Source organism: Rana temporaria, chromosome 4 (assembly GCF_905171775.1).
Source record: "Rana temporaria chromosome 4, aRanTem1.1, whole genome shotgun sequence".
NCBI lineage: Eukaryota > Metazoa > Chordata > Amphibia > Anura > Ranidae > Rana > Rana temporaria.
This window is the reverse complement of record NC_053492.1, coordinates 48,983,536-49,009,189: the sequence shown is the minus strand read 5'-3', so window position 1 is coordinate 49,009,189 and position 25,654 is coordinate 48,983,536. Positions and strand designations below refer to the sequence as shown.

At 38.3% G+C, this 25,654-nt stretch overlaps 1 protein-coding gene across 6 annotated transcripts in view; it reads left to right on the top strand.

Annotated features, from left to right (window-relative positions):
- The window catches only part of TFAP2B (transcription factor AP-2 beta), a 69,937-nt gene extending 44,859 nt beyond the window's left edge, over positions 1–25,078 (top strand). For 3 of the 6 annotated variants that reach the window (XM_040348364.1, XM_040348365.1, XM_040348366.1), the window contains exons 4-8: positions 5,703–5,922; positions 6,564–6,623; positions 7,362–7,480; positions 14,906–15,047; positions 22,092–25,078. In XM_040348364.1, the coding sequence (XP_040204298.1) occupies positions 5,703–5,922; positions 6,564–6,623; positions 7,362–7,480; positions 14,906–15,047; positions 22,092–22,392 (842 nt within the window). In that variant the 3' untranslated portion in view covers positions 22,393–25,078. The remainder of the gene's footprint in view (positions 1–5,702; positions 5,923–6,563; positions 6,624–7,361; positions 7,481–14,905; positions 15,048–22,091) is intronic. The other 3 variants (XM_040348367.1, XM_040348368.1, XM_040348369.1) reach the window with 1 other exon arrangement.
- Positions 25,079–25,654: the final 576 nt, after the last annotated feature.

Genomic DNA, 25,654 nt, shown 5'->3' with positions numbered 1-25,654 from the left:
GAGTGGTTGTGCAACTGATATCAGTGATAAAGTTGGGGGACGGGGCATGGAAAAGGGGTAGGGAACACTTATGAGCTCAGTTTTGCAATGATTGAGTTTTCAGAAGTGGTGTACCATCCATACTGTTACGTCAGTTAGTAAAAAATGTAACGTATTACAGCTTATATCTCTATAGATGTGGCTGCATGGTTTTTCTTTTTCTCAGACATTTTTTCTTAATTTTTACCTGGTAATCCTGCATAAAACACCCTTTCTATTCCTGGTTAGCTACATCAATCCTTTGCTGTATTTTTTTTTTTTTTTAAGTTAAAGAAACATAAACAAATACACAAGATAGACAGAATACAATATAACACAAAAAACAACCGCAGAAAAAAAACTAAAAAAGACTAAGGCTGCATTCACACCTAGGCGTATATACGCCTGTAGTGTGAACGCCGCTGCCGCCCCGACACGCCAGAGGGATGCTTTAGCATTGCCCTCAATGGAGATGGTTCACATCTCCACGCCGAACGCCAGACGCCTGACGCTTGCCGCCTGAAAAAAGGTCCCGGACCTTTTTTTCAGGCGTCTTTCGGCGTTCGGCTAGGAGATGTGAACCATCTCCATAGAGGGGGTCACAGGCTGCATTCACAATCGCTGCGTTTTGTCGCCGCGAATCGTGGTACAAAACGCCGCTATTTGCCGCCGCAATTCGCGGGACAAAACGCTGCAATTCAGTACGCTATAGTGTGAATGCAGCCTAACTGCAAAGACAAATAGCATACATAAACATCAATGCAATAAAAAGAGTAAATGGCAAAATGAAAGCTTACAAAAATCTGACTGTAGCTATGGGCCAATTTCAAATACTTTTAGATGGTAACAGTAAGTTCATATTTATTTCACAAATGAAATACAGATATGGTAAAGAAACAAGCATATTATGTATAGGCTGCATTGTATAAACGTCCATTATTTGGATGACCATGTCCACCATGTGAACTCTGACGCTTTGACCATTGTATAAGCAATTCACACCAGTAACAACACCGCCTAGCTGCAATCTATAACCCCTTGTATACCAAGTGCCACCCACTCCGTGTTCTTTTTCCCACAGTAGACAAGGCAATAGTCCTCAGATCACAGCCTGCCCCTTTCTCTGTGTACTCCAGTGACTACTGCTCCTCCTCACTGCATTATATTAAATACAGAGGAGTATGTTACCTGCCAACAAGTGCTGCACCCACCAGCCAAGAGAAACTCTACCATTCAGACAATCCCATTTAACCCTCCGCTACCCTCTGCATTTATGTACATTATTATATCCTAAATATTACAGATCAGCAAAATTAATGTACAAATTTCAAAATTTTTTATTTTTTTTTACAAATGGCGCATCATTGATTTTTCAACGCACATGTGCATGCCATTTATTTATGATTTTATGAATTTATGACTTGTGATTTTTGAATTTGTCAAGCGATTTTTAGCAAATCAAACTAATCTGCATGTCTGTATACAGGATGAAAAGAAACAAAACGTGTCTTATATTTGCCAAATTGCAGCTCTTTTTACTCTGAAACTCAAAATTGTTTGTTTACATTTTTTAGGATGGTCCCTTAGTTTGCTAATCTCTCATTTGTTGTTATTCATTATTAATATTATTATTATTATTTTTATTATTGTTGTTGTTGATTTATTTAACATTAACATTTCCTGGAGGGCTATACACAGTCATATTGAAAATCTTGATACACACAACTTTTTTTAAAGGCAAGAATGTATTATAATAAATAAATATATATATATATTTTAAATAATACTAATTATATAAATAACAATGGAATACTAAGACAAGCACAACAACTAAATATACAGTAAAACCTTGGTTTGAGAGTAACTTGGTTTGAGAGCGTTTTGAAAGACAAGCAAAATGTTTTAATACATTTTGCCTTGATATACAAGCGATGTCTTGATATAAGAGTAGTGTCATGTCACAACTGAGTATAAAAGAGAAGAGAGGAGCCTCTAAGTGTAGCAATATGGTTACATTTAATGAAGGTACAACATTTAGCAACTTATTGCTACACTAATGCTGGCCATACGCTATACGAAAATTCGGCCGAAATTCGGTCGTTCAGACAGTTCTTTCTTTTTTTTCGAACAGTTAATGGGCATAAAATCGATAATCGTTGGGATGTTTTTGAGCCAAAAAAACGAAGGACACATTTTGAAACTTTGTTAATGTGTTTCCCGTCTGAACTTTCTGCACTAGGTATATGTTAAAAAAAAACGAACCAAATTTTTTTTATTTATGTCCACTGAACGATTTATCGGTCATTACATGATGACACTATCGTTTGCGCTCACGACCGAACGTTCGTTTTTCGAAAGTTCGTTCGGATGATTTTTCGTAGAGTGTATGGCCAGCATTAGAAGTGCCTCTCTTCTCTTTTTTACCCTGTAAAAAAAATGCTTTGATATACAAGTGCTTTGGATTACAAGCATGTTTCTGGCACAAATTTTGCTTGCAATCCAAGGTTTTACTGTACATGTTTCCACAGACAAGAATACATTATAATACATGAGTAATAATATATATATATTTTATAATAATACTAATAATAAATAAAAATGACATACTAAAACAATTCTAAGCATTAAAAAATTGTTTCAAAAGAAAAGAATATATTATAATAAACAATAATATATTTTATATAAGATTATTAATAATATAAAAATGGCATACAAAAACAAGTAGGAGCATTAAATTCACACAACATTTCCAAAGACAAGAATATATTATAATAAAGAAATAATAACTACATAAGCTCTATTGAGCAGTGCCATCTGATTCCTATTGTACCAAATTGTAATGTAACTGTACTGTCTGCCTTTATTTTGTTGAGCGCTGCACAAACTGTTGGTGCTATATAAAACCTGTATAATCATTTTTTTTTTTTCTAGCATTCACTTTGAAAAGTGAACAGCCTCTACTAGTAAATAGACCCCATTCAGTGAGACATCCCCTATATACAATTGAGCAAATAGAAGTAGCATTAAATTCAATATATTCAATTTTACTTCCTGGTAAATATGCTTTGAAGGTATTGGAAAAAAGGAGTGAAACATATATATTGGATTCAATTATTACTATCCATACGTTGCTGTGCGTTATTTGGCATTTTAGTATTTATTTTAATTGGCAAGCGCCTCTATTTACCCCCCATTTACATTAAATTCAATACAGCATTTCCAAAAACAAGAATATATTATAATAAATAACTACATATTAAATCATGCTAATAATAATAATAATAATAATAATAATAATAATAATGATAAAAAATAATTATAACATCTAATATAAATACACACTTTTGGGTTGATTTACTAAAGGAGTAGAATCTGGTTACTCTGCAAAGTGATTGTTTTTGAAAAAAAGTTGTGATATATTCAAGAAGAATATCCAATCATGAGCTAGAAAAAAATCCCCCTCTTTTTTTTTTATGTTTTCTTTTTTAGTTTCCCTCACATATTTCAAAGTGAACACATCTTCCCCTTTTTTTTCTAGCATTCACTTTGCAAAGTGATCCGTCTCTACTCCTTAAGTAAATAGACCCAATTCAGAGAGACATCCCCCTATATACAATTGAGCAACTAGAAGTAGCATTAAATTCACAAACCATTTCCAAAGACAAGAATATATTGTAATAAAGAAATAATAACTACATATTAAATCATGCTAATAATAATAATAATAATAATAATAATAATAATAATAATAATAATAACAATATTATTAATAATAACATCTAATATTAATACACACATTTGGGTTGAGTTACTAAAGGAGTAGAGTCTGGTTACTCTGCAAAGTAATTATTTTTGAAAAAAGTTGTGATATATTCATGAAGAATATTCAATCATGAGCTAGAAAAAAAATCCCCCTCTTTTTTTTTTCATTTGTCTCACATATTTCAAAGTGAACACGTCTTCCCCTATTTTTTCTAGCATTCATTTTGCAAAGTGATGAGTCTCTACTCCTTAAGTAAATAGACCCCATTCGGAGAGACACCCCCCTATATACAATTGAACAATAGGAAACACAATGGGGGGTTATTTACTTAAAGAGTAGATGCTGTTCACCAAAGTGAGTGTTCACATAAAATAAATGTTTGGTAATAAATGTTGGTATATAATCCGAATCTCTGTTCATTATCATTATGCCAGTAATGTGCAGAGAAACAAATATATATATATTTATTTTTCTTGCACTTAGTTGGAGGATTGAAGTGAACGCCACTTCATCTTTATGGACATTTCTACCTTATTAAAGTAAATCGATTTTTATTGTTTCAGTGAATTGACCCCATTGTGTCCTCTTCTTATAGATGGTCACTTTGGCTATCCATAGCTACAAAATGATAGATCCCTTCTTTGGTGATTGCAAGAGCCTCCCTTCTGAGTTTGTACAGCCAGAAGTGGCGCTTATTGTGATGTCACAGAAGGAACTGATTTTATCTGCTAGATATTGTTGTTGTGAGCTTGTCCAGCCAGAGAGGAGAACGCGGACTTTATGGAAGATTCATAAATCTATAATAAATGAAAAAGCACGGCCATGTTACCTTTATATTATAGAAATTCCCATTCCTTAGATGACATAAACAATTGTTATAACCTGCTCTAGTATTTTTTAATCTATTCGCTATCAGAGTTAATAAAAAAAGACCAGAATTCCCAGAGTGCCTTGCAGGACGCACTCTTCTCTTCTCTGCCTGGATGCTCTCCTGGTCAGGGACCTGGATGAGAACACATGGCGGGTCAATCATCACAGTTTATTAGTAGCCAAGGCAATATTATATAAGAATGAGAACGCTATTATCTAATGTTATTTAAAATAATGTTCAATGTTTATTTTTATTCCCTTCATTTACTTGTATAAGAATATTATTGATGATGGAATTATCTAATATTGTCTAATATTTCTGTTTCCTATCATCTTCTATCTATCTATCTATCTATCTATCTATCTATCTATCTATCTATCTATCTATCTATCTATCTATCTATCTATCTATCTGTCTGTCTGTCTGTCTGTCTGTCTATCTATCTATCTATCTATCTATCTATCTATCTATCTATCTATCTATCTATCTATCTAGGATATATCTGTATCATTGTCTATCTATCTATCTATCTATCTATCTATCTATCTATCTATCTATCTATCTATCTATCTATCGATCTACATTCCCCATCACCCTTTCAGTCTATCAGGCTTTGTTTCTTTGCAATCTGCCTGTCTATCTAACGATCTTTTGATTTTTCTATTGTGTATATTATTTATGTACCTCTATCTATTTATGATCGATAGCTCACCTTCCATCTATCTATTTATCTCTCTATCTATTTATCTTTTGCTTTTTTATATTGTGTTTATTATTTACCTATCTATCTCTATCTATGTACAATCAATAGCTCACCTTCCATCTATCGATCTATCGATCTATCTATCTATCTATCTATCTATCTATCTATCTATCTATCTGTCTGTCTGTCTGTCTGTCTGTCTGTCTATCTATCTATCTATCTATCTATTTGTATGTATCTCTTACTTCTATCTATATGTAAGAATGATGTTTTTAACATACATATGAAGCCTATGTGGTGTATTGCAGAATGTTATTGAGCCTGTGTGTCCCCCTGTGTCTCCGCAGTCCCTGTGCCCCCTAAGTCTGTCACCTCGCTGATGATGAACAAGGATGGCTTCCTGGGAGGGGTGACGGTGAACGCCGGGGAAGTGTTCTGCTCGGTGCCGGGCCGCCTGTCCTTGCTCAGCTCTACGTCCAAATACAAAGTGACAGTGGGGGAGGTGCAGCGTCGCCTGTCCCCTCCGGAGTGTCTGAACGCCTCTCTGCTGGGAGGGGTGCTGAGGAGGTGAGTCTGGGGGGGCCGAGGGAGGAGAGGGTTAATGCCACTCACCTTCACATTGGGAACATTGTAGCTGTGACCTACATGGGGAATCCAGCACACATCCAGTACATAGGAGGAGGTCGGTTATGTCACCTGCCGGCGAAATCTTAGGCTGACCATACACATTGTTAAAATGTTCTGACCAGTTCTAGAATTCTAGCCATCTCCCTACCATTTCCTTTGCTTTTCATTGATTTTCTGATTGCAGATGAAAGCAGTCCATTGTGGGTAGGGTTGTCCCCTTTTTGATAGGGTTGTCCCCTTTTTGGTAGGGTTGTCACTTTTTTGTTAGGGTTGTCCCCTTTTTGGTAGGGTTGTCCCCTTTTTTGGTAGGGTTGTCACCTGGGACTTTTCACTAGTATTACTAATAGGAAAGAGTTGATAAGGTTAATTTACTAACGGAGTAGAGACCTTTGACTTAGCATATTGAATGTTCGCTGAGCTTAGTAAATAAGGTGAAGCTTTAACCTTGCACGTGATTGGGTACCCAAAGTCAACACAGGTTCACCACATGTAGTAAGCTCAGTAAATGTTCATTTTTCTAAGCGAATAGTCTCTACGGCTTTAGTAAATCAACCCAAATAAGTCCGGTGTTTGTCTTTCAGAAAAGGTGGGAACTTTCAAAAGGGGTGTATGGAACAATCGATTGATTCTGAAATGATCAGGTAGGTGAATTTACCATTTGTGCTCCAGTGAACAATCGTTTCAGACTTCCAATCAATCAATTACCACATTTGGGTCAAATGGTCTACCGTATGAAAAAAATAACTTAGTGTATGGCCAGCGCTAGCTACATGTCCAGTCTATGTACTGATGCATGATCATACAGGCAAGACAAGCAATGGGTCTTCTATCACAGGAAGGTGGGCTGGTGGGTTACTTTAGTTGCTGGTGATTAAATGTCAATTTTGGATGGAGTTGAAATTCTCCTCCATCATGGTCCCTTGTAGAAATGCATGGGGGTTATGTGCCCATTTCAGCTTTAAAGCAGAAGTCCCAGTGTGCCCATGCAGGCTCTGTCTATAATGCTTAAATATTTTTTTCTGTACAGTGATTATAGAATTAAAAGTACCCAAAGATGTTATCACAGGGAGGCATTAGGAGGCAATAAATAATATGCCTTTCAATGTCCTCTGTATAAGCAACTCTCATATAGCATACCCTCCCATTAAATTTACAATACCACCGCTCTGATCAGTGTCTGATGCCATGTCACACAACCTAAATCTGGCTGCTTAGACATGATGGAAGTAGATCCACAGTTGCGAATATTCACATCTATGTCAAATCTTGTACTGAATCATGTACTGAATTTTAAAGTATTAATAAAGTATTTTCTTGTGCAAGTTACTTGTTGCTTTCACAGATAATCCTAAATGTAATTTTATTGTGTTCCATTACAGAGCGAAATCAAAAAATGGTGGAAGATCTTTGAGGGAGAGATTGGAAAAGATTGGTTTAAATTTACCAGCCGGAAGACGCAAAGCTGCCAACGTCACTTTATTGACCTCCCTGGTGGAAGGTAAGGACACATTCAATGGCCTCCCTGCCAGGATTTAAAGTACTGTGATTTTTTAACAATTTACGCAGCACTTTACATATATATTGTATATTCACATCAGTCCCTGCCCTCAAGGAGCTTACAATCTAAGCTCCTTACCTCACATTCATACATACACGTAGCAGGGCCAATTTAGACACAAGCAAATAAACCTACCAGCATGTCTATGGAGTGAGGAAATCAAAGTACCCAGAGGATACCCAGTGCTGGCACAGGGAGAACATGCAAACTCCACGTAGGTAGTGTGGTGGTTGGGATTTGAACCAACAACCCTAGTGCTGGCAACAGAATTGCTAACCGCTAAGTCTATTTAAAGATTTTTTTTTTAGTTTGAATAGAGTAAGGAATAACTTCTTTCAAGTTTTTTTTTTGTATAGATTGAGTCATTTCCCTCCCTCTCCTGTTTCTAAAACATGACAGGAAGTGAGAGGAAAAGTCTTTAGAATAGGGAAAAATCCTCTTGGCACTAGTAAACATTTCTCCATTGGAAATTTTCCCCTCTAGGTAAGAATACCAGAGATTGTTGATCCAGGGAATGTCCAATTGCCTCCCGACCCTTTAAAAGGTTTATGATGCTGGGAGGCGGAGCTCGGCTTAAGATCACATGATTGCAGTGATTGGCTGTCACGGCGGTCACGTAGTCCAAAAACTCCAAATTGCAACGAGCGATAGGGAGCTTTCGGTTTGTCTACAGTAACTGTGCTGGGAGCTCGCAGCACGTGCAACAAAAGTGCATAGGCAGCAATTAACGCAAATATGCCGCAATTCAGCGTTAAGCAGTTAAACCGAGGGGTTTAGAATAAAGCTAATTAGAGGCCCTTTTTTGGCACAAGAATGGGTCTAGGAGAAATAATAAAAGAGCTCTTGTAATCTTCTGGCGCCATTTAAAGCCCTTTTAAAAAACACCAAAAAACACCATAATTTCACTTTCAGCATTGGCCTCAATGCATTTTGCCAAAACTGAGAAATTTCACCAAAATCAAATATTTTAGCACAAAACAAAAAAATCCCACTTCACTCATTTCTAAAGGCCCCCATTCAAATCCTAAATTAACTTGGATGTTTTTATACGATTGGTGATGCAGAAAGGCAGAAAGTGAGGAAATTACATAGCACAGATCCCAGGAAGTACATTTCTAATAATGACCCTGTTAAATGGTCTGTGAAAATCGCTCCACACTTTATGGCAGAGAAAGCAGATTAAATCTGAACTCCAGGCACACAGCCAAATTCATACAGTAGATGAAACACATATGTGGGAGCTGGTGTACCTGCCAAGGGATTTGTGTCCCTGCTCATCCTTTCTGGAGGTTTTGCACAGCTCTGCCACACAGCCCTATTTGGCATGTGATGGGACCTGATCTTTTTCTGCTACAGTTTCACTATGCATCGCATACTAGCCCATTATGTGCCACTTACCTGCAAATGAAGCCTGCGATGTCTGTGATGTCCCCGCTGGTGGCCGTGTCCATCTTCACCCCTCTTCCTTCCGGGGCCATGGACTCTGGCTCTGTGACTGGCCAGAGTCGTGTGGCGTCAGTCCCATGGGAGCTGACGGTCACGGCACAGGCCCTGTAGAAATGGCACAATCGTGCCCTTTCTTCAGTGCGCATCAACGTCTTCGATGCAAGCGCATACATTGGCAAATATCTCCTAAACAGTGCAGGTTTAGAAGATATTTCTAGTACCAACAGGTAAGCTTTATTATAGGCTTATCTGTGGGTAAAAGTGGTATGTAAGGGTTTACAACCACTTTAAATTCCAGCACTTACACTGCCTTAATTTAAAAAGTAAATTTTTATGATGTGTTAACTAATACAGAGGCACATTAATTAGTTTATTTTATCTTTCTGGACATCAGCTTTAAATTCTTAATTCTTAGCATGCCTGCACTTGGGCATCTTGCAAGATCTACCATTGCAGAGGGGCCCCCAGGACCCCAAGAGTTAAATGCTTGTTTAGTCCAGGGATTCATGCATACGGTGTATTACCTACCCTATCCCTCACTTTGGCAGCCTTCACCCTTCTCTTCAAGTTCCAGGTTGTGGGTGGCCCCCTAGCGTCATCACTTACAGTGCATGACCATTTTTTTTCTCTTTCTTTTCTCTTTTAATTTCTCTGCTTTTTTTATTTTTTTTATTTCTTTTCTTTCTATTTATAATTTTTTTGCTATTTATTTTAATGATTTAGGTCTATACATGAATATAAAATTGAACGACAAACCGGCTCAAATTGAGTTTTGTTGAAGCCAAATGAGAATTTGTAATGTTAGATTTTTACATTAAAAAATGGTTCAATAAAGCTTTGAAAAAAAAAAACTCTCTGTACCAAACTAAAAAAAAAAGTTGTCTGGCACTCAGTGTTCACAGTTTTATCTGATATGCTCCACTTGCGGCCACACACACAATGTACACATAACATGAGGACTGCTTTCTTCCTCTAGATTGATATCAGCCACTCTAAACATGAAACCAGACACTCCCTACAGGAATAATTACGGCTGGGCTAAATAGGAAATATAGATGTCGTTAGAGTACAGGGACAATTTATACTAATCATCATCCACTTACAGTATGCTCAATGATAATCCGGCAGCCTGACATGTGCTAATGCGAGGTAAATGCCTGTAATTACCAGTCATCTGTCTGTCTCTAGTGACTGGCAAGGACTATTATGATTATTGGTTCATACGTTCATATTTGGCAAAGGCAGAACACATAATATAAACATTAACTGGCCAAGGCTGGAGTGGAAGAGATGATAATCTCTAGGAGGTGTATATGAAGCAAGTCACTCCGATGGAGTTTACATAGGGTAACCATTACCCAACTAAACCAAAAGGCAATGACGGATGATTTACTAAAGGAGCGAAGTGTCCACTTGGAAAAGAGAATTTTTTCTTAGTTTAAAAAATACAGTGAAGCCATCTTCATTTCGAATACCCAATCATGTGCCAGGGTTTATAAATAACAGGATTTTTGCGGCGCACATGATTGGATGACTGACGTGAACTCAAATTCACTGTATTTTCTAACAGGAATAAGTCAAATTATGAGTTTTTATTTCCCTCAAATCTCAAAAACAGAATTTCTTTTCAAAATGTAGCCATTTTGGTGAAATATAATTGCAAAACTGAAATTTGTTTTTTAGTGTTATTTTTTTTAAGAGTGCAATGAAATTTAGTTGGCTTATGAGGGTTACAAAGCTATATTGAACATGTTCTTGTGCCATAAAAGCCTCATCAAGAGCCTCATTATTGAAAAAAAAAATCACAAAAAAGTTAAATAAAACATTTCATCTATATATATATATATATATATATATATATATATATATATATATATATATATATATATATATATATATATATATATATATATATATATATATATATATAAAATACAATGAACACCTAAATTAAATTAAATACATCACTCTAAAAGCATTTATCAAAATCACACTTTCCTAATAAAGAAAAAAAAGAGCAGATTAGTTTTTTATACCAAATCTCAGGTAAGCAGTTCATTGACTAAAACTGAGTTTTAATTTAATTAATTTCTAAATTTTCATCAGATCTACTCCACTTATCCCTATTTACTAAGCTAAGTGGATGGTTAATACTTGGTTATTAAATCAACCACAATCTGTCCCACAATGAGCCATGATCATCATATCATTTTAAAACCATACTAAAGTTGATGGGTATAATATTTTAATGTCATATGTTTTAATCTTTCTGTCATACAATTATATTATATTTTGCATAATTATTATTATTATTTTTAATACAAGGTTTGTTTACTTGAGTTTAAATGTGGTTGGATGTTTGCACAATAGCTGTTACGGAGTAGGAAATCTCTGTGCTGTTCAGTGCTAATTGAGTTCAGGTATTTCCAGTGAAGGGTCCTGTTAATACTGCAGCATAAGAAGACATTATCTATTTTTATTTATTTATTACAGGTACTTACTGTATATAGTGCCATCAATTAATGCAGTGCTTTACATATATTTATTATATATTCACATCGGTCCCTGCCCTCAAGGAGCTTAAAACTAAGATCCCTAACTCACATTCATACATACACATACTAGGGCCAATTTGAACAGGGGCCAATTAACCTACCAGCATGTCTTTGGAGTGTGGGAGGAAACCAGAGTAGCCGGAGGACACCCACGCAGACACAAGGAGAACAGGCAAACTCCAGTTATAGACAATTGTGAGCTTCCAACCTTTGTGGCTACAGTTTGGGGAAGACTCTTCTCTGTTCCACTATGTACAAAGCCATCGCCACAAAGACAGGGTTTGATAGTTCTGTTGTGGAGAAACTCCAGAGACTTGCCCAGAGCCCTGACCTCACCCCAACTGAACACCTTTATGATGAATTGGATGGTCACTGGTGAACTCATCCTGACTTCACAAATGTTCTTTTGGCTGAATAAAATCAAATTTTCACAGACACGCTACAACATTTTCTGAAACCCTCTCCCAGAGGAGTGGAAGGTGGAAGGTATAATAGATGCAAAGAGCAGGCCAACACCATATTAATGCCCAATGGTTTTCACAATGGGATGTCCAACCAGCTCATAGGGGTGTGATGGTCAGAATTCCACATACTTTTAAACATATAGGTAAGCTTGGTGATCTGACTTTAATAGCTGTTTGCCCTTTTCAAGTTTAGTGACTCAGAAAGTACTGAGGCCATAGAAAGCCACTAACATTTTCGAGTAGTGGCCAATTCAACAATGGCTTTATATCAGTGTGACTTCTGATCTTGTTAATAGGTTACCGATAAAGACTGGCCAGTCCATTGGGTGTAGAGGGGAGTGGCAAAATATGGTTGACCAATGGGGACAAAAAGTACAAATCTGGCCCTGTCTACAGGTGAAAACTCTCGGCTGTTGGACATTGCAGTCATCTCGACTTGTCTTCAGTTTTCACTTTTCAACAATGAAAATGTGAATCCTGGTCATTCGAATACACAAGGAACCTGCCCAGAAATATTGAAATACATCCAATTCCCCCAGGTTACCTACAAAAAATTATTCTGCGAGAATCCCATCCGAGCCTGACTTCTCACCACCCCTAGCTACCTCCCAGCTTTCTTGTGTGTCAAAGTCACATTCTTGCAAGTTTGAAGAAGAGTTTGATGCTCTAGGCCAGAAACCTGATAGCACAGCTAACAGAGAATGTGCCAGTTAGAATTATATTAAGCCTAATTATTGTTTTTTTCTTTTCTTCTGTTTCGCCTTTTAAAGCGAACATGTGTTTGTTTCTTCTTGTCAGTCAGCTTTCACCTTGTGACTTCCAGAGACGACAAAATTAAACTATGCTTGTATACTGCACTACTGTCTCTACAGCTACCACTGATTGCAATAGTTTTAATGGCAGCAGTGATAACACCAATCTTTAGTTATTACAGTTTCTTTTTAGTTACTGTTGTCTCTAGCTACGAGTGGGGACAAAATTAATATACAATACAAGTGCTTAAATAGGGGTTGATAAAGGGGTTGATTTACTAAAACTGGAGAGTACAAAATCTGGTGCAGCTGTGCACGGTAGACAATTAACTTTTAACTTCAGCTTGTTCAATTAAGCTTTGACCCAAAAAAAAAAAAAAACTGGAAGCTGATTGGTTTCTATGCAAATCTGCATCATATTTTTCACTTTGCAATTTTAGTAAATAAGTCTCAAAATATTTTTTTGGGGTTTTGATATGAGTAGAGTAGGGTTAAAACTCAATGCAAGTTTCTTTTGCCATCTGTGCCCCATTTAAGAGATTTCCTTCCACTTCTGTCCAATAGACACAATAGGAGGTGAGAGGATATTTTTCAAAAGAGAGGTAAATCTCTTGACAGTTGTCACCTGGATAGATGTCACCAACAGAGGGTTTCCTCTTTATTACTGTTCTCTGTTAACATCTGAATTGTTTAGATTAACCTTCACTTTCAGATCGCCAGGACAAATAGGTTGAACCTATCTAGTGGGGATACACAGGGCTTCTGTCAGAAACCACATACTGACAACCTGACACAGTGCCCCATATAGACAACCTGGCACGGGACTCCATACATACAATGCTTCTGTTATATACCAATCACTTATTGTGTTGATTCAAGAAAGGAAGGGGTTGGTAAATATGACATATTTACCGGACTGCTCCCCCACTCTTAATGTTGAAGGACCCTATTGTGTGCTTGCAGCTGCAGGCAGGTGGGGAAGAAGGGAACCCGGCAGCACTGCAGGAGTAAGGGGGGCACACAGGGGGTACTGGGCAGCAGGAGGAAACATATGGTGCACAGGAAGGGTGAACGGTGTGGTGGTGGGGGGAAAATTGCTGGAACCAATCCCCTGTATAGCTCTCTTTGCAGCAGCTGAAAGCCAACAGGAGGGATAGGAGGAGAAGCCAGCTTTCAGATGCTGCAGAGAGAGCCATACAGGGGATTGGTTCCAGTAATTGCCCCTGCCACACCTATTATCCTCCCTGCCCACATCTGATTCACCCTGCTGCCTGGGCCCCGTGCTGGCCTGGGCCCCATACAGGAGGACTGGTGCTACTGGTACCCCCTTATCTACGACCCTGAGGATACAGATAACAATTAAAACATGCCAAAGGTTCTATTCCTAATATATTGCATCTAAAATGAAAAAACAAAACAAAAACAATGGCCTTCATATACACTTTAAACACCACATTGACTTCCTCAAGCTAACATTACATTGAAAAGATTTATTGCAGTGTTTTGTCTCTCCTTCCCTCCCACAAGGCCATAACAATAGTATCGCTTTCTTTTTCTTGCCTATTCTACCCTATGGCAAAAATATAAAATACATAAATGTTACATTTGCTGATAAGATTTGCTTCTGAAAATATTCTAAACTCAGCTAGATAAATCTATAGATGCACAGGAGGACCTTTCTATGTAGACTTGAACTATCTGATTGGCCTTGGTGCACACGTTTTCCAAAGACTCCCCCCCTAAATTTAATTTGTATTTGACCACATTCAACTCCATGGGCAGGATTTACAAATACCAAGAATGTTGGCAGCAATTGAATGGCAGCAACAACCATGTTTTCCGATCATGAAATAATGAAACTGGAATTTAAGAAAGGATGCTGAATTTACAGAATTCTCATAGGCTCCCATATTAAAGGATTCATATGAAATGAGTAGATGTGTGCAGGTGACTTGATCTATTGAAAATCTTGTAATTATTGTCAGCCACCTCTATGCCTGACATTGTGATTACTCATAAGTGTCAACATAAAAGAAATAAAAAGAACAAAATAAAATTGTTCTTTTTTTAATGCTGCCCTTATGAGCCTAAATGTGGGGTAAACACCCAAATGTGACAGTTCTGACCATACGCAAATTTTCTTTCCAGGTGAAGCTGTCCATCTTGCCCGGGATTTTGGTTACATCTGTGAAACAGAATTTCCAGCCAAGGCGGTGTCCGAATACATGAACAGACAGCACACAGACCCGACCGATCTGCACTCCAGAAAGAACATGCTGCTGGCCACAAAGTGAGTAACTGACTCTGCAATCTCAGATTATTGATCTCACATGTATGTTTGTCAATGGGCGATTGCTATTCTAAAAAAAGAGAAAAAATGGAGGAGAGTAATGCCGCGTACACACGATCGGTTCAACCGATGAGAATGGTCTGATGGACCGTTTTCATCGGTCAAAACCGATAGTGTGTGGGCACCATCGGTTAGTTAACCATCGGTTAAAATAAAGGCAACTTGTTTTAAAATTAACCGATGGATTCCTAACCGGTAGGACAAAACCGATCGTTTGTAGGCACGACCATCGGTTAAAAATCCATGCATGCTCAGAATCAAGTCGACGCATGCTTGGAAGCATTGAACTTCGTTTTTTTCAGCATGTCGTTGTGTTTTATGTCACCGCGTTCTGACACAATCGTTTTTTTAACAATCGTGTCGGGACGTGGCACGACAGACCATCAGTCAGCTTCACCGATTGGATGTGTGGGTAAGGCTGAAAGGTGGATGTTTTGCAATGCAAGTGCAATGTCACATAAGTTGCTGGTGGCAACTTGTCAGCAACACGATCAAAAAAAGGACCAACCTGCTCCTAAGGTGTGTCTTCCTCACAGGATAATTGCTGCAGAATTTCTCTTGCCATTTGTGGCATTTCACTGGTTCAGCCAGTGAGGGATTGATAGTGTGGTTCATGATACAGGTGTTGGATAGTCACCACCAATCAACAAGATTGCTAGTGAGGTATGGCCCTAAAGCTAACTTGAGTTAAACTAATGCTGCGTACACACGATCGGACATTCTGACAACAAAACCGTGGATTTTTTTCAGACGGGTGTTGGCCCAAACTTGTCTTGCATACACACGGTCACACAAGTGTTGTCGGAAATTCCGAATGTCAAGAATGCGGTGACGTACAACACATACGCTGAGCCGAGAAAGTTCAATAGGCGGTGCGACTCTTTTGCTTGATTCCGAGCATGCGTGTATTTTTGTGCGTCGGAATTGGCTACACACGATTGGAATTTCCGACAAGAACTTTTGTTGTTGGAAAAATTGAGAACCAGCTCTCAAACATTTGTTGTTGGAAATTCCAACAGCAAATGTCCGATGGAGTATACACACGGTCGGATTTTCCGACAACAAGCTCACATCGAACATTTGTTGACGGAAATTCCGACCGTGTGTACGCGGCATAAGACATATTGAATATATTATACATCTCACAAATGGTTCGGTACAATATCATAAACTCCTAAATTTAAGGTTGCTGTTTTCTTTCCCTGGTGCCTTTATCGACCAACACTGTAGATGGTTGGCTGGCTCTTCTGTGCCTAGAAACAGCCTTGTACATGGATAATATATTCTTGTCTTACTATTCATTATCTTAAATCATTCTTGACCCTATTCTGCCGACCTCACTACTCAGGGATCTCCAAACTGTGGCCCTCCAGTTGTTCAGGAACTACAATTCCCATCATGCCTAGTCATGACATGTAGTTCTGCAACAACTGGAGGGCCATAGTTTGGAGATCACTGCTGACTACATTTCCTTTTTATAGACTGGTGTTGGTCAAATGGAGGCAGGGCAGTGCAGGGCAGGGCAGATAGGTTAAGGCTTAGAGAGGTAGGACCACTAGATGAAGCCCCTACTGGCTGAGCAGGTACAGAAGCATGCTGTGCCATAACAATAATATTGTCAGAGAAGCTGGTCAGTAGTACCACCAGCCAGAGTGGAATCAGAATGCCTCTGTATGAAGCAGACATTCTAATAGCTCAAGATTTTTGAAGAATTGATACTCCATCTATAATGGTATTGATCACTCTAGCAGCAGCTATGACTGTGAATTTCAACCCATCTTGGTCATAAGATGTTGGAAAGTTTAGTATCTGTCTGCTAGGTACAGTAGCCCATAGCAATCAATGATCCTTCATTTTAGTTTCCATTTGTTTCTGCTTCTTGCACTCAATTGTTGCATTGTGTGTGTTTAGTCCAACATAGCTATCAGCCTAAAGTGGAGTTCCACCCTAAAGTGGAGCTTCCGCTCATCTAATTCCCACCTTTCGGGGGGGAGGAGGGTCTTTGACAGGTATCCTTTCCTACTTCTGGAAGTCTAGGCTGCGGCCCGTGACGTCACCACGGGGCTCCCTCATCCTCCCCTGGCTGCTGGGCCAATAGGTGAGAGGATTGGGGCCTCACGCATGCGCAGTAGGCTTCCCGGGGTGAAGCCGAAAGGCTACACTGCCATGTTCCCTTACCGGCAAAGGCGGTGGCAGCATCCGACAACTGATGGAAACATCAGCTGTGATGTTGACACCAAGGGACTCCAGGACAGGTAAGTGTCCTCTTATTAAAATCCAGCAGCTGCAGTATGTGTAGCTGCTGGCTTTAAATGTTTTATTTTTTTGGCCGAAACACTGCTTTAAATCAGCTAAATACATTTGAGGTCCTTCAAGACAATGGTTGTGTAAAGCCATATAGTTGACTTTACATGCACATTGAAAGTGTACTGTTTATTTGCTTTAAAACACAGCCACCACATGAGTAGAAAAGTTTTTCCCTTGCCAGCATGATGTTTAAAAGGGCACTGGCTCTGGCACTGGCAGAGATATCTCTGAAGAGGTCCAGCAGCACACCCCATGCTGAGTCAGAACTAAGAGTTTTTTTGATTGCAGAGATATTAGTTTGACTGGAGCCCTGCCTCCACACAGAGAGCAAGGGTCTTCTCTGTGGGACTTTGGCGGGGGATAGGCCTTTCTACTCAGGCTGTGCCTGCTTTCTAATGAAAGCAAACTGTAAAACATTGAAAGGCTTTTCTATGCACCTGCAATGTATTTGGCTGATTTAAACTAAAACTTCATTTTGGAATTTGGGTTGAGTATCTCTTGCTGGATCATAAGATGTGATGTTATACAGTAGGTCACTGGGGCCATGTAGCTTGACTACACAGGGATATGATAAGCAGGATGTGCAAAATACAATATCTTATTTGCTTCTTTACCATCAAATCATTTCTAGATTAAAAAAAAAATAAAGTTTATATTTATAAACAGGGTTTGAAAATTCTGGGCTCCTTGCCCAGTAATGTCAAGCTGTGTCACCCCAGTGGAAAACAATTCCTTCTCTCGACATTTTCTCTATTATAGTTCCTTGGTTTGGGGGGATGATAAACTGAGCATTCTTCAAGATCACACAATGAGATGATCCATGCAGTTTATTACAGCAAATGTAAATTGCTTTCATGATAACAATACTTTCTTTTTTTAGTGAAAGGAGTTCACGGTTAATGTGATTTTATAGGTGGTACAGCATAGGAGGTCAGCATAGGAGGTCAGACCAGTATGAGTTCAGACTATAGAAAATGGTGAATCAGAATGGTGTGATTCTAGAGTATATACAGAAAACAATATCATACTGGTGTGTCTTGGAACATGTAAACATGGGAAGTTTAGATTAAGATGAACCTCTAGATGAGGTTAGGTAAGAATGATGCAACTGCTCAGTAATGTGATGAAATATTCATTAAAATGTGCCGAGAGAAGTGATGGGTTCAGCTTTCAGCATTCCTGGGGCGTTCTTAGCACTTCTTAAAAATTATATCAGACAGATCCTATAGCAGCACCATGCAGGATCCTTGTGTATGTATGTTTCCTTGTGTGTGCACTCTGCAGTAAGTGAGTGTCTATATGGAAGCTGATTGGCCATCAGGTGTGAATGTGGGAGCATGGTGGTCCACAAGGCATTCTCTGGAAGTATGGAAATCTAAAAGGAAGTGTGGCAGTCTACAAAGCAGTCTAGGGCAACATGGCAGTCTCTTTGACAATGGCAGACGATAAGGCAGTCTTTGTGAGGGTGTTGGGCTGCAAGGCAATCTCTGGATACATGACAATATACAAGACTCTGGGAAAATCGAATTTTGTAAGGAAATCTCCAGGAGCATCACAGTCTACAAGGCTCTGGAAGCATGGCAATCTACAAGGACATCTTTAGTTACACGGCCGTCTATAAGGCAGTTTCTGTGAGCATTAACAGTTTTCCAAGCTATAAAGGGAGCATTGCAGTCTACAAAGAAGTCTCTGGAAGCATGCCAGCTACATGGCAGTCAAGGCAGCCTACAAGGCAATTTATGGAAAGGCTACAGAGCAGTCTTTTGAAACAAACCAGTCTAACATTAAAGTATCTGGGAGCTCTGCAAGGCAGTCTTTTAGACTTGATGGTCTATAAGAAAGTCTCTGAAAACATGGCAGTCTGCAAGGAATTCTTTGAGAGCATGGCACTCTAAAAGGCAGCCTCTGGGAGCTTGTCTGTCTACAAAGCAGACTCTGGATGCATGGTAGTCTACACATTCTAAAAGAAAATCTCTAGCAGCACCATGGTCTACAAAAGCTCTGGAAGCATGCCAATCTACAAGGATGTTTCTAGGAACATGGCAGTCTACACGTCAGTCTCTGGGAGCAAGAACAATCTACAAAGCAGTTTTGGGAGCATGCAGTATAAAAAGCCTTCTCTACGAGCATGGCAATTTGCAAGGCAGTCTATGACAACAAGGCACCCTGCAAAGCAATCTTTGGAAATAAGTCTTTTGAAGCAAATTAGTTTAACAATGAAGTATCTTGGAATAAGGCAGTCTACAAGGCAGTCTCTGAAAACAAGGCAGTCTACAAGGCAGTCTTTGAGAGCATAGCAGCCTACAAGGCTGTCTCTCTAAGCTTGGCTGCCTACAAGGCAGACTCTGGGAGCATGTTAGTGTCTGAAAACATGGCAGTCTACAAGACAGTCTCTGGGAACATGATAATTTACAGTACAAGACAGAGCAGTTTAACAAAGTAGTGTTTGGGAGAATTGGGGTCTTTGTCATCTACAAGGCAGTCTTTAGAATGAGAGTGGTCTACAAGATAATCTCTTGGAGCATGGCAGTACAGTAAGACAGCCTCTTGGGAAAATAATAATACATGTTTTATGGTTTATAGCTGTTGGAAGTGTGAGTTGGAAGTGTGAGTTGCCCAGTCTTGTAAAAACAGATTTTATATATATAAAGTCTTCAACGTTTGCCACTTCCAGGAGTGTTGAATATGCTGTGATTCCTTCCTCTGACTCCCTATGTTACTACTGAGTCCCAATGGCGACATAGGGTTCGGAGGATGGAGCTACAGTGCTCAGAGGCGACATTCCCGGAAGTGTTAAATGCTGAAGGCTTTGCTGAAGACTGCAGCACTGGAACAGAGGAAGGTAGAAGACAGGCTGCTAGAGAGCTAAGTACTATCTTTTCTATTACAGAAAAAAGCGATTTAAATTTTTTTAAGGGGTCGGCAGGGTCGCTTTATATATGGGAGACAGACGCACATTGAAAACCACAAAGAGGCATTGAATTGTGCTAGTATCCGCTCTAAACCAAGGGCACAAGCAAAAAAAAAAAACATTTACTCCATTTCAAACACATGTTATGCTTAATGTGATTTGAATTTCATTGTCTCATTTTCTGAGGTCAGGAGATAGGAGTGGCTCAGACCTTTAATAAGTTGCAGATCTCTTACTGCTGACTTTGAAGACGGATAATGCTTGACTTTTTGCCATTTACTTTCCAAATTCAAAGTTTCCTTTCAGATTTCTCCTGGGTGATTGACAGGTCAGGAAGGGCTACAATTATCCTATAACACCCTTAACCCCGTTGAATAATTAGATATATTACCAATTAGCATGGACTCGAGAAATGATGATGTTAAGAAAAATGAAATGCTTTCTGTAAATGCCGTGTCTTTTTGGCTTTTTATATATAAATCTGAATGTGATGATTTTAATGCTAGTAATTTTATCAATGTTTATTTTAAATTAAATCGAAATGATGCTACTGATAAAAAAATATATATTAATATTTTTATTACATGTTTATATTATTTTTACATTAAATGATGATTACAATTTTTTTAAAATTGTTTCTCTGTATAGTTTGTAAAAATATACATACATGAGACATCCAACACATTTTTGTTTAAGGTTTTTGGATAGATTAGGGAATGTCTAAAACATATGTCTATATTTGTCCTGGTGATCTTTGTCATTGGGACAGAAAGTGATGGAAATCCAAAATATTACAGTTGTCACCAGAATAGAAATATCAGTAAACCTGTGCCAGTAATAATTGTCTAAAAGTCTCACTCTTCACATTTGGAGATAGCTCCATTCAATTATTGTTGTGTCTTTAGTGAAGAGAAATTTCTCTAGTAGGACATAGGTCAAAAAAAAAAAGACCAGAGTTTCCTTGTGTTATCCCAATACTGAAAAAAAAATGCTTTGCCCAGGGATATACTTTCAGTAAAGCTAGGTAAATTAGTTTCAGTTCCAGCCACCCTTCAGTGCTACTAACATAAACCTAGGCATTTGATCATGTGATCTCTGCTAAAGGAATTGACCAGAATTCCAGTTGGCTGATTCCTAACACTAAAGCCTCGTACACACGATAGGTTAACCAGAGGACAACGGTCTGAAGGACCCGTGTCCTAGGTTAACCGATGAAGCTGACTGATGGTCCGTCACGCCTACACACCATAGGTTAAATAACCGATCGTGTCAGAACGCGGTGCCGTAAAACACAACGACGTGCTGAAGAAAACGAAGTTCAATGCTTCCAAGCATGCGTGGATTTTTAACCGATGGTTGTGCCTACTAACGATCGTTTTTGACCTATCGGTTACCAATCCATAGGTTAATTTTAAAGCAAGTTGTCTTTTTTTTAACCTATGGTTAAATAACCTATGGGGCCCACACACGATCGGTTTTGACCGATGAAAACGGTCCTTCAGACCGTTGTCCTCTGGTTAACCTATCGTGTGTACGAGGCCTAATGGGATCAAAGAGCATCTATTTCTCCAGTAAAGTGTTTCAGCAAATTCCATTGTTATTTATCTATGTCAACAAGGCTATTAAGATAGTTTTCAGTTAAAGTTTTAGTACAGGTCCACTTTAAAAAAAATGGTAACTTCTTTGAAGGGACCACAACTTTTTTGACTTGCGAATTTTGATGGGTTACCAGTATCTCACCCTGTTGTGTTTTCTTTCCTCTCCAGGCAACTTTGTAAAGAGTTCACAGACCTTCTGGCCCAGGACAGAACACCTATAGGTAACAGCCGACCTAGCCCAATCCTAGAACCAGGAATCCAGAGCTGCTTAACTCACTTTAGCCTCATCACCCATGGCTTTGGCTCCCCTGCTATCTGTGCGGCCCTTACGGCCCTGCAAAACTACCTTACCGAGGCCCTGAAGGGAATGGACAAAATGTTCTTGAATAACAACAGCAGCAACAGGCACACATCCGGGGAGGGACCGGGCAGTAAAAACAGTGACAAGGAAGAAAAGCACCGGAAATGAAAGCTGGACCTACTCTAACATCTTTCATTTTAGCTTTAACGAAAAACAAAAAAAAGAAAGAAAAATATTGAACTGGCTTTGGAGAATTACAAATATATATCAGACTGCGCCCATGACGCAACCCACGGACATCCAGCACGCAATTGGGTGCAAAAATCTCTGTCAACGACTTCCTTTGTATCCTCTTCATTTTTAAGAATACTTTATAGTAACCCAAATCTGGAACAATAACAGAACAGTCTATCGGAAATATATGGAAGAAAAATAAGATTTTTGTTAACTCCTTGAGGTGCACAGCTTTGATTAGAAAATATAAGAACGTTATGGAGAAGACCTGGGAGCCCGCAACAGTCGCGTGTGCTGTATAGGCCCCTTTGCCGCAGGAGGCAATGGCATGCAGCGATACGGTGGCCACTGATCACTACTCCAGGCATCTGGTCCTTGTGATATATGTGTACTTTCAGAATCAGTTTTATTGCCAATCCATTGTCCTCTTTCCTGTATGAGTAACATTTCATAAATTTGCTCCCTCAGATAATTCATGTTATCACTGTAAATGGTGAGCTAGGAAAATTCTCAAACTATATATATATGTATTTTATGTTCTTTTTTTTTTTACTTTTTTTCTAAAGGTTTTGCTTGTACGATGCCATCAACAACTGCTCTGATCTCTAATCCAAGTCCAGAGCACTCATGAATTTATACTCATAAATTATACATGTGATAGGAAAAAAAAACATACTGAAAAATATGCACAGAAAGCACTGTTAGAATAATGTTGTCCCTGGTTTAAAATTATATATACAAGCACAGAGATAAAAATAACATTATAATATGACATAACCCACATAATTTCATACTAAAAATGGATAAATATATAACGTTACATCACCAAATCAGGTTTCAGTTCCTTGTAGGCGCATCAAGAAAATTTGAACTCTGGTTGGTCGTCAATGTTGATTGCACTTAGCCACTGCCCTTTCTTGTTAGGTAAAATAATTCTCATTATTTCACGCCAAGAGGCTTATTTTACAAAATGCTAACACAAGTATAAGGAACTTTTTTTTCATCTGCGTGATTGTAATTTTAAAATCTCAATGAACTCCCATAAAAATAACGGTCACTCCTTATAAAAATTAGGACCCTTATTCTGGTATGTTAGCTTTGTGCATTGGACCTCCAGTATAGTGATTCCATAGAATACCTTTCTATATTAATACAATTGTGTTTCTGTAAAAAAAAAAAAAAAACTTTTAAATGCCCCTTTTCTGCCCAATAAACTTACAGATCTCACCAGAGTACATTTGCACATGTTGATGATACAATCATAATGATTAAATTAAGTGTTTTGCCAATTCAGTGACTTTCACAGCCATTAGTTAATTGTTCACCTGAAACTAACGCTTCATTTGAAATTTAGAAAATATTTATTTCTTGTATTTATATAGCGCATACTATACAGTGATTTACAGCGTACATAGAATTGTTCATAACAGTCCCTGCCTAAGGTCCTTTAGCATAGTCGTGTCCATTTGATTATATACCTGTTACATTTGTTTTTGGTGGAAACTGGAGCACATATAGCAAGCCCAGACAAATAAGGGGAAGCTATACATACTCCAACAAGTGTTTTTCCCTGGATAGAAATTGATTAAAATTGAGACCTTTTAGGTGCCATATTGCAATACCTGGTCGTTTTTTTGGTTAAAAAAAAAATATTGTTTTGATTTTATAAAACCTTGAATTATGATTCCCTAACAATGTTTCGTTAACACTGTTTATGATTAAATATATTTCCAGTGAAGAAAAATAATTTAATTTCATTATAAAAATATGTTTTATCTGTGTTGGACCCTTGCAATGCCTTTTTCTATAAACAACATACAGCACTGAAAATTATAGCCAATATTATAAATTTCATTCCATAGCAGGGAGCTTTCTTCTTACTGTCCCGACTATAACATTTTTATGTACAATAATTTCGTTTTTATTTGATTTTCTACTCTGTGATGTAAAACTTTTATCATTTGCATTACTGAAACCTGTTTTTATTTTAAAGGCTGTCCCATGTATACTGTGTCAACACGATAAAATTATAAGATTGAGAGAACTTGCTCTTTTTTTAACTTGATTTGATATATAGTTGAAATGGAAAAAAAGATTGTTTATTAGTTAAAAACAAAATTTAGGAAAACTGGATGCTGATGAATTTTGGGGGATTTTTTTTTTTTAATTTACACTTAAAATGTGCCAAATGTGCAAAAGGGTTACTCCAGTCTTTGAGAATACTTCTGTTTAGTAATCCACCTTCATTTCACACATCTTTGCCAACTTCATTTCACCTGTGGATGAAATCGGATATCTGAGTTGTTAAGAAACATTAGATTTGCAAGCGGGAGGGAAATAATGTTAAGTTTGTATATATTTATTTATGCTTAATTTAACAGGAGTTTGTATATATGGCGAGTAAGTACTTATTTATATGTGAGTCTGTTACTCTGTGGATGGGTGGTAACGCTTGAACTTAGGTAGTCTCTGAATTTTTTCTTTTTAATTTTCTTTACTTTATTTTTTAAAATTTGGTTCCTTAAAAGAAAAAAAAAGTATAGCAATGAATAGAAAAATTGATTCTTGTCCAGTGCTGATCTGATTTACATTAATAAAACATTGTTGTGTTTTTGTTGTATTTCTTAGCTTCGTGTGTATTATTTAGTCAATTTTACTGAAACAGGAGGACAGCGAGCGCTGGTGGGATGGAAAATGAATAGTTTTGACCTTCGTAATGAGACAGATTCACAATCTCATGTTGCTATGTTAGTAGGCTTGGATGGTAGAAGATGGTGGTGGGGTTTATGTCAGGCATCCCTGACAAAGCTCTGTCTGTTTGTCTCTAGAGCCTTGGTGTCCAACCTATTGACTGAGGCCTCGTACACACGACCGAGTTTTTCGGCAAAAACCAGCAAGAAACTTGCTGGGTTTTTTTTTTGCCGAGGAAACCGGTCGTGTGTACATTTTTCGACAAGGAAACTGTCGAGGAACTCGTTGAGCCAAAAAGAGAGCATGTTCTATTTTTCCTCGACGGGAATGGAGATAATTGGCACGTCGAGTTCCTCGACAGCCTAACAAGGTACTCGACCAGCAAAACGATGTGTTTCGGCCATCGAGTTCCTCGGTCGTGTGTACGAGGCCTAAGGCCTGCAATTGCTCCTTGGTATGTGCTGTGTGGCTTTTGGATCCCAGAAGTCAGGAGTGTGAAAGGGAG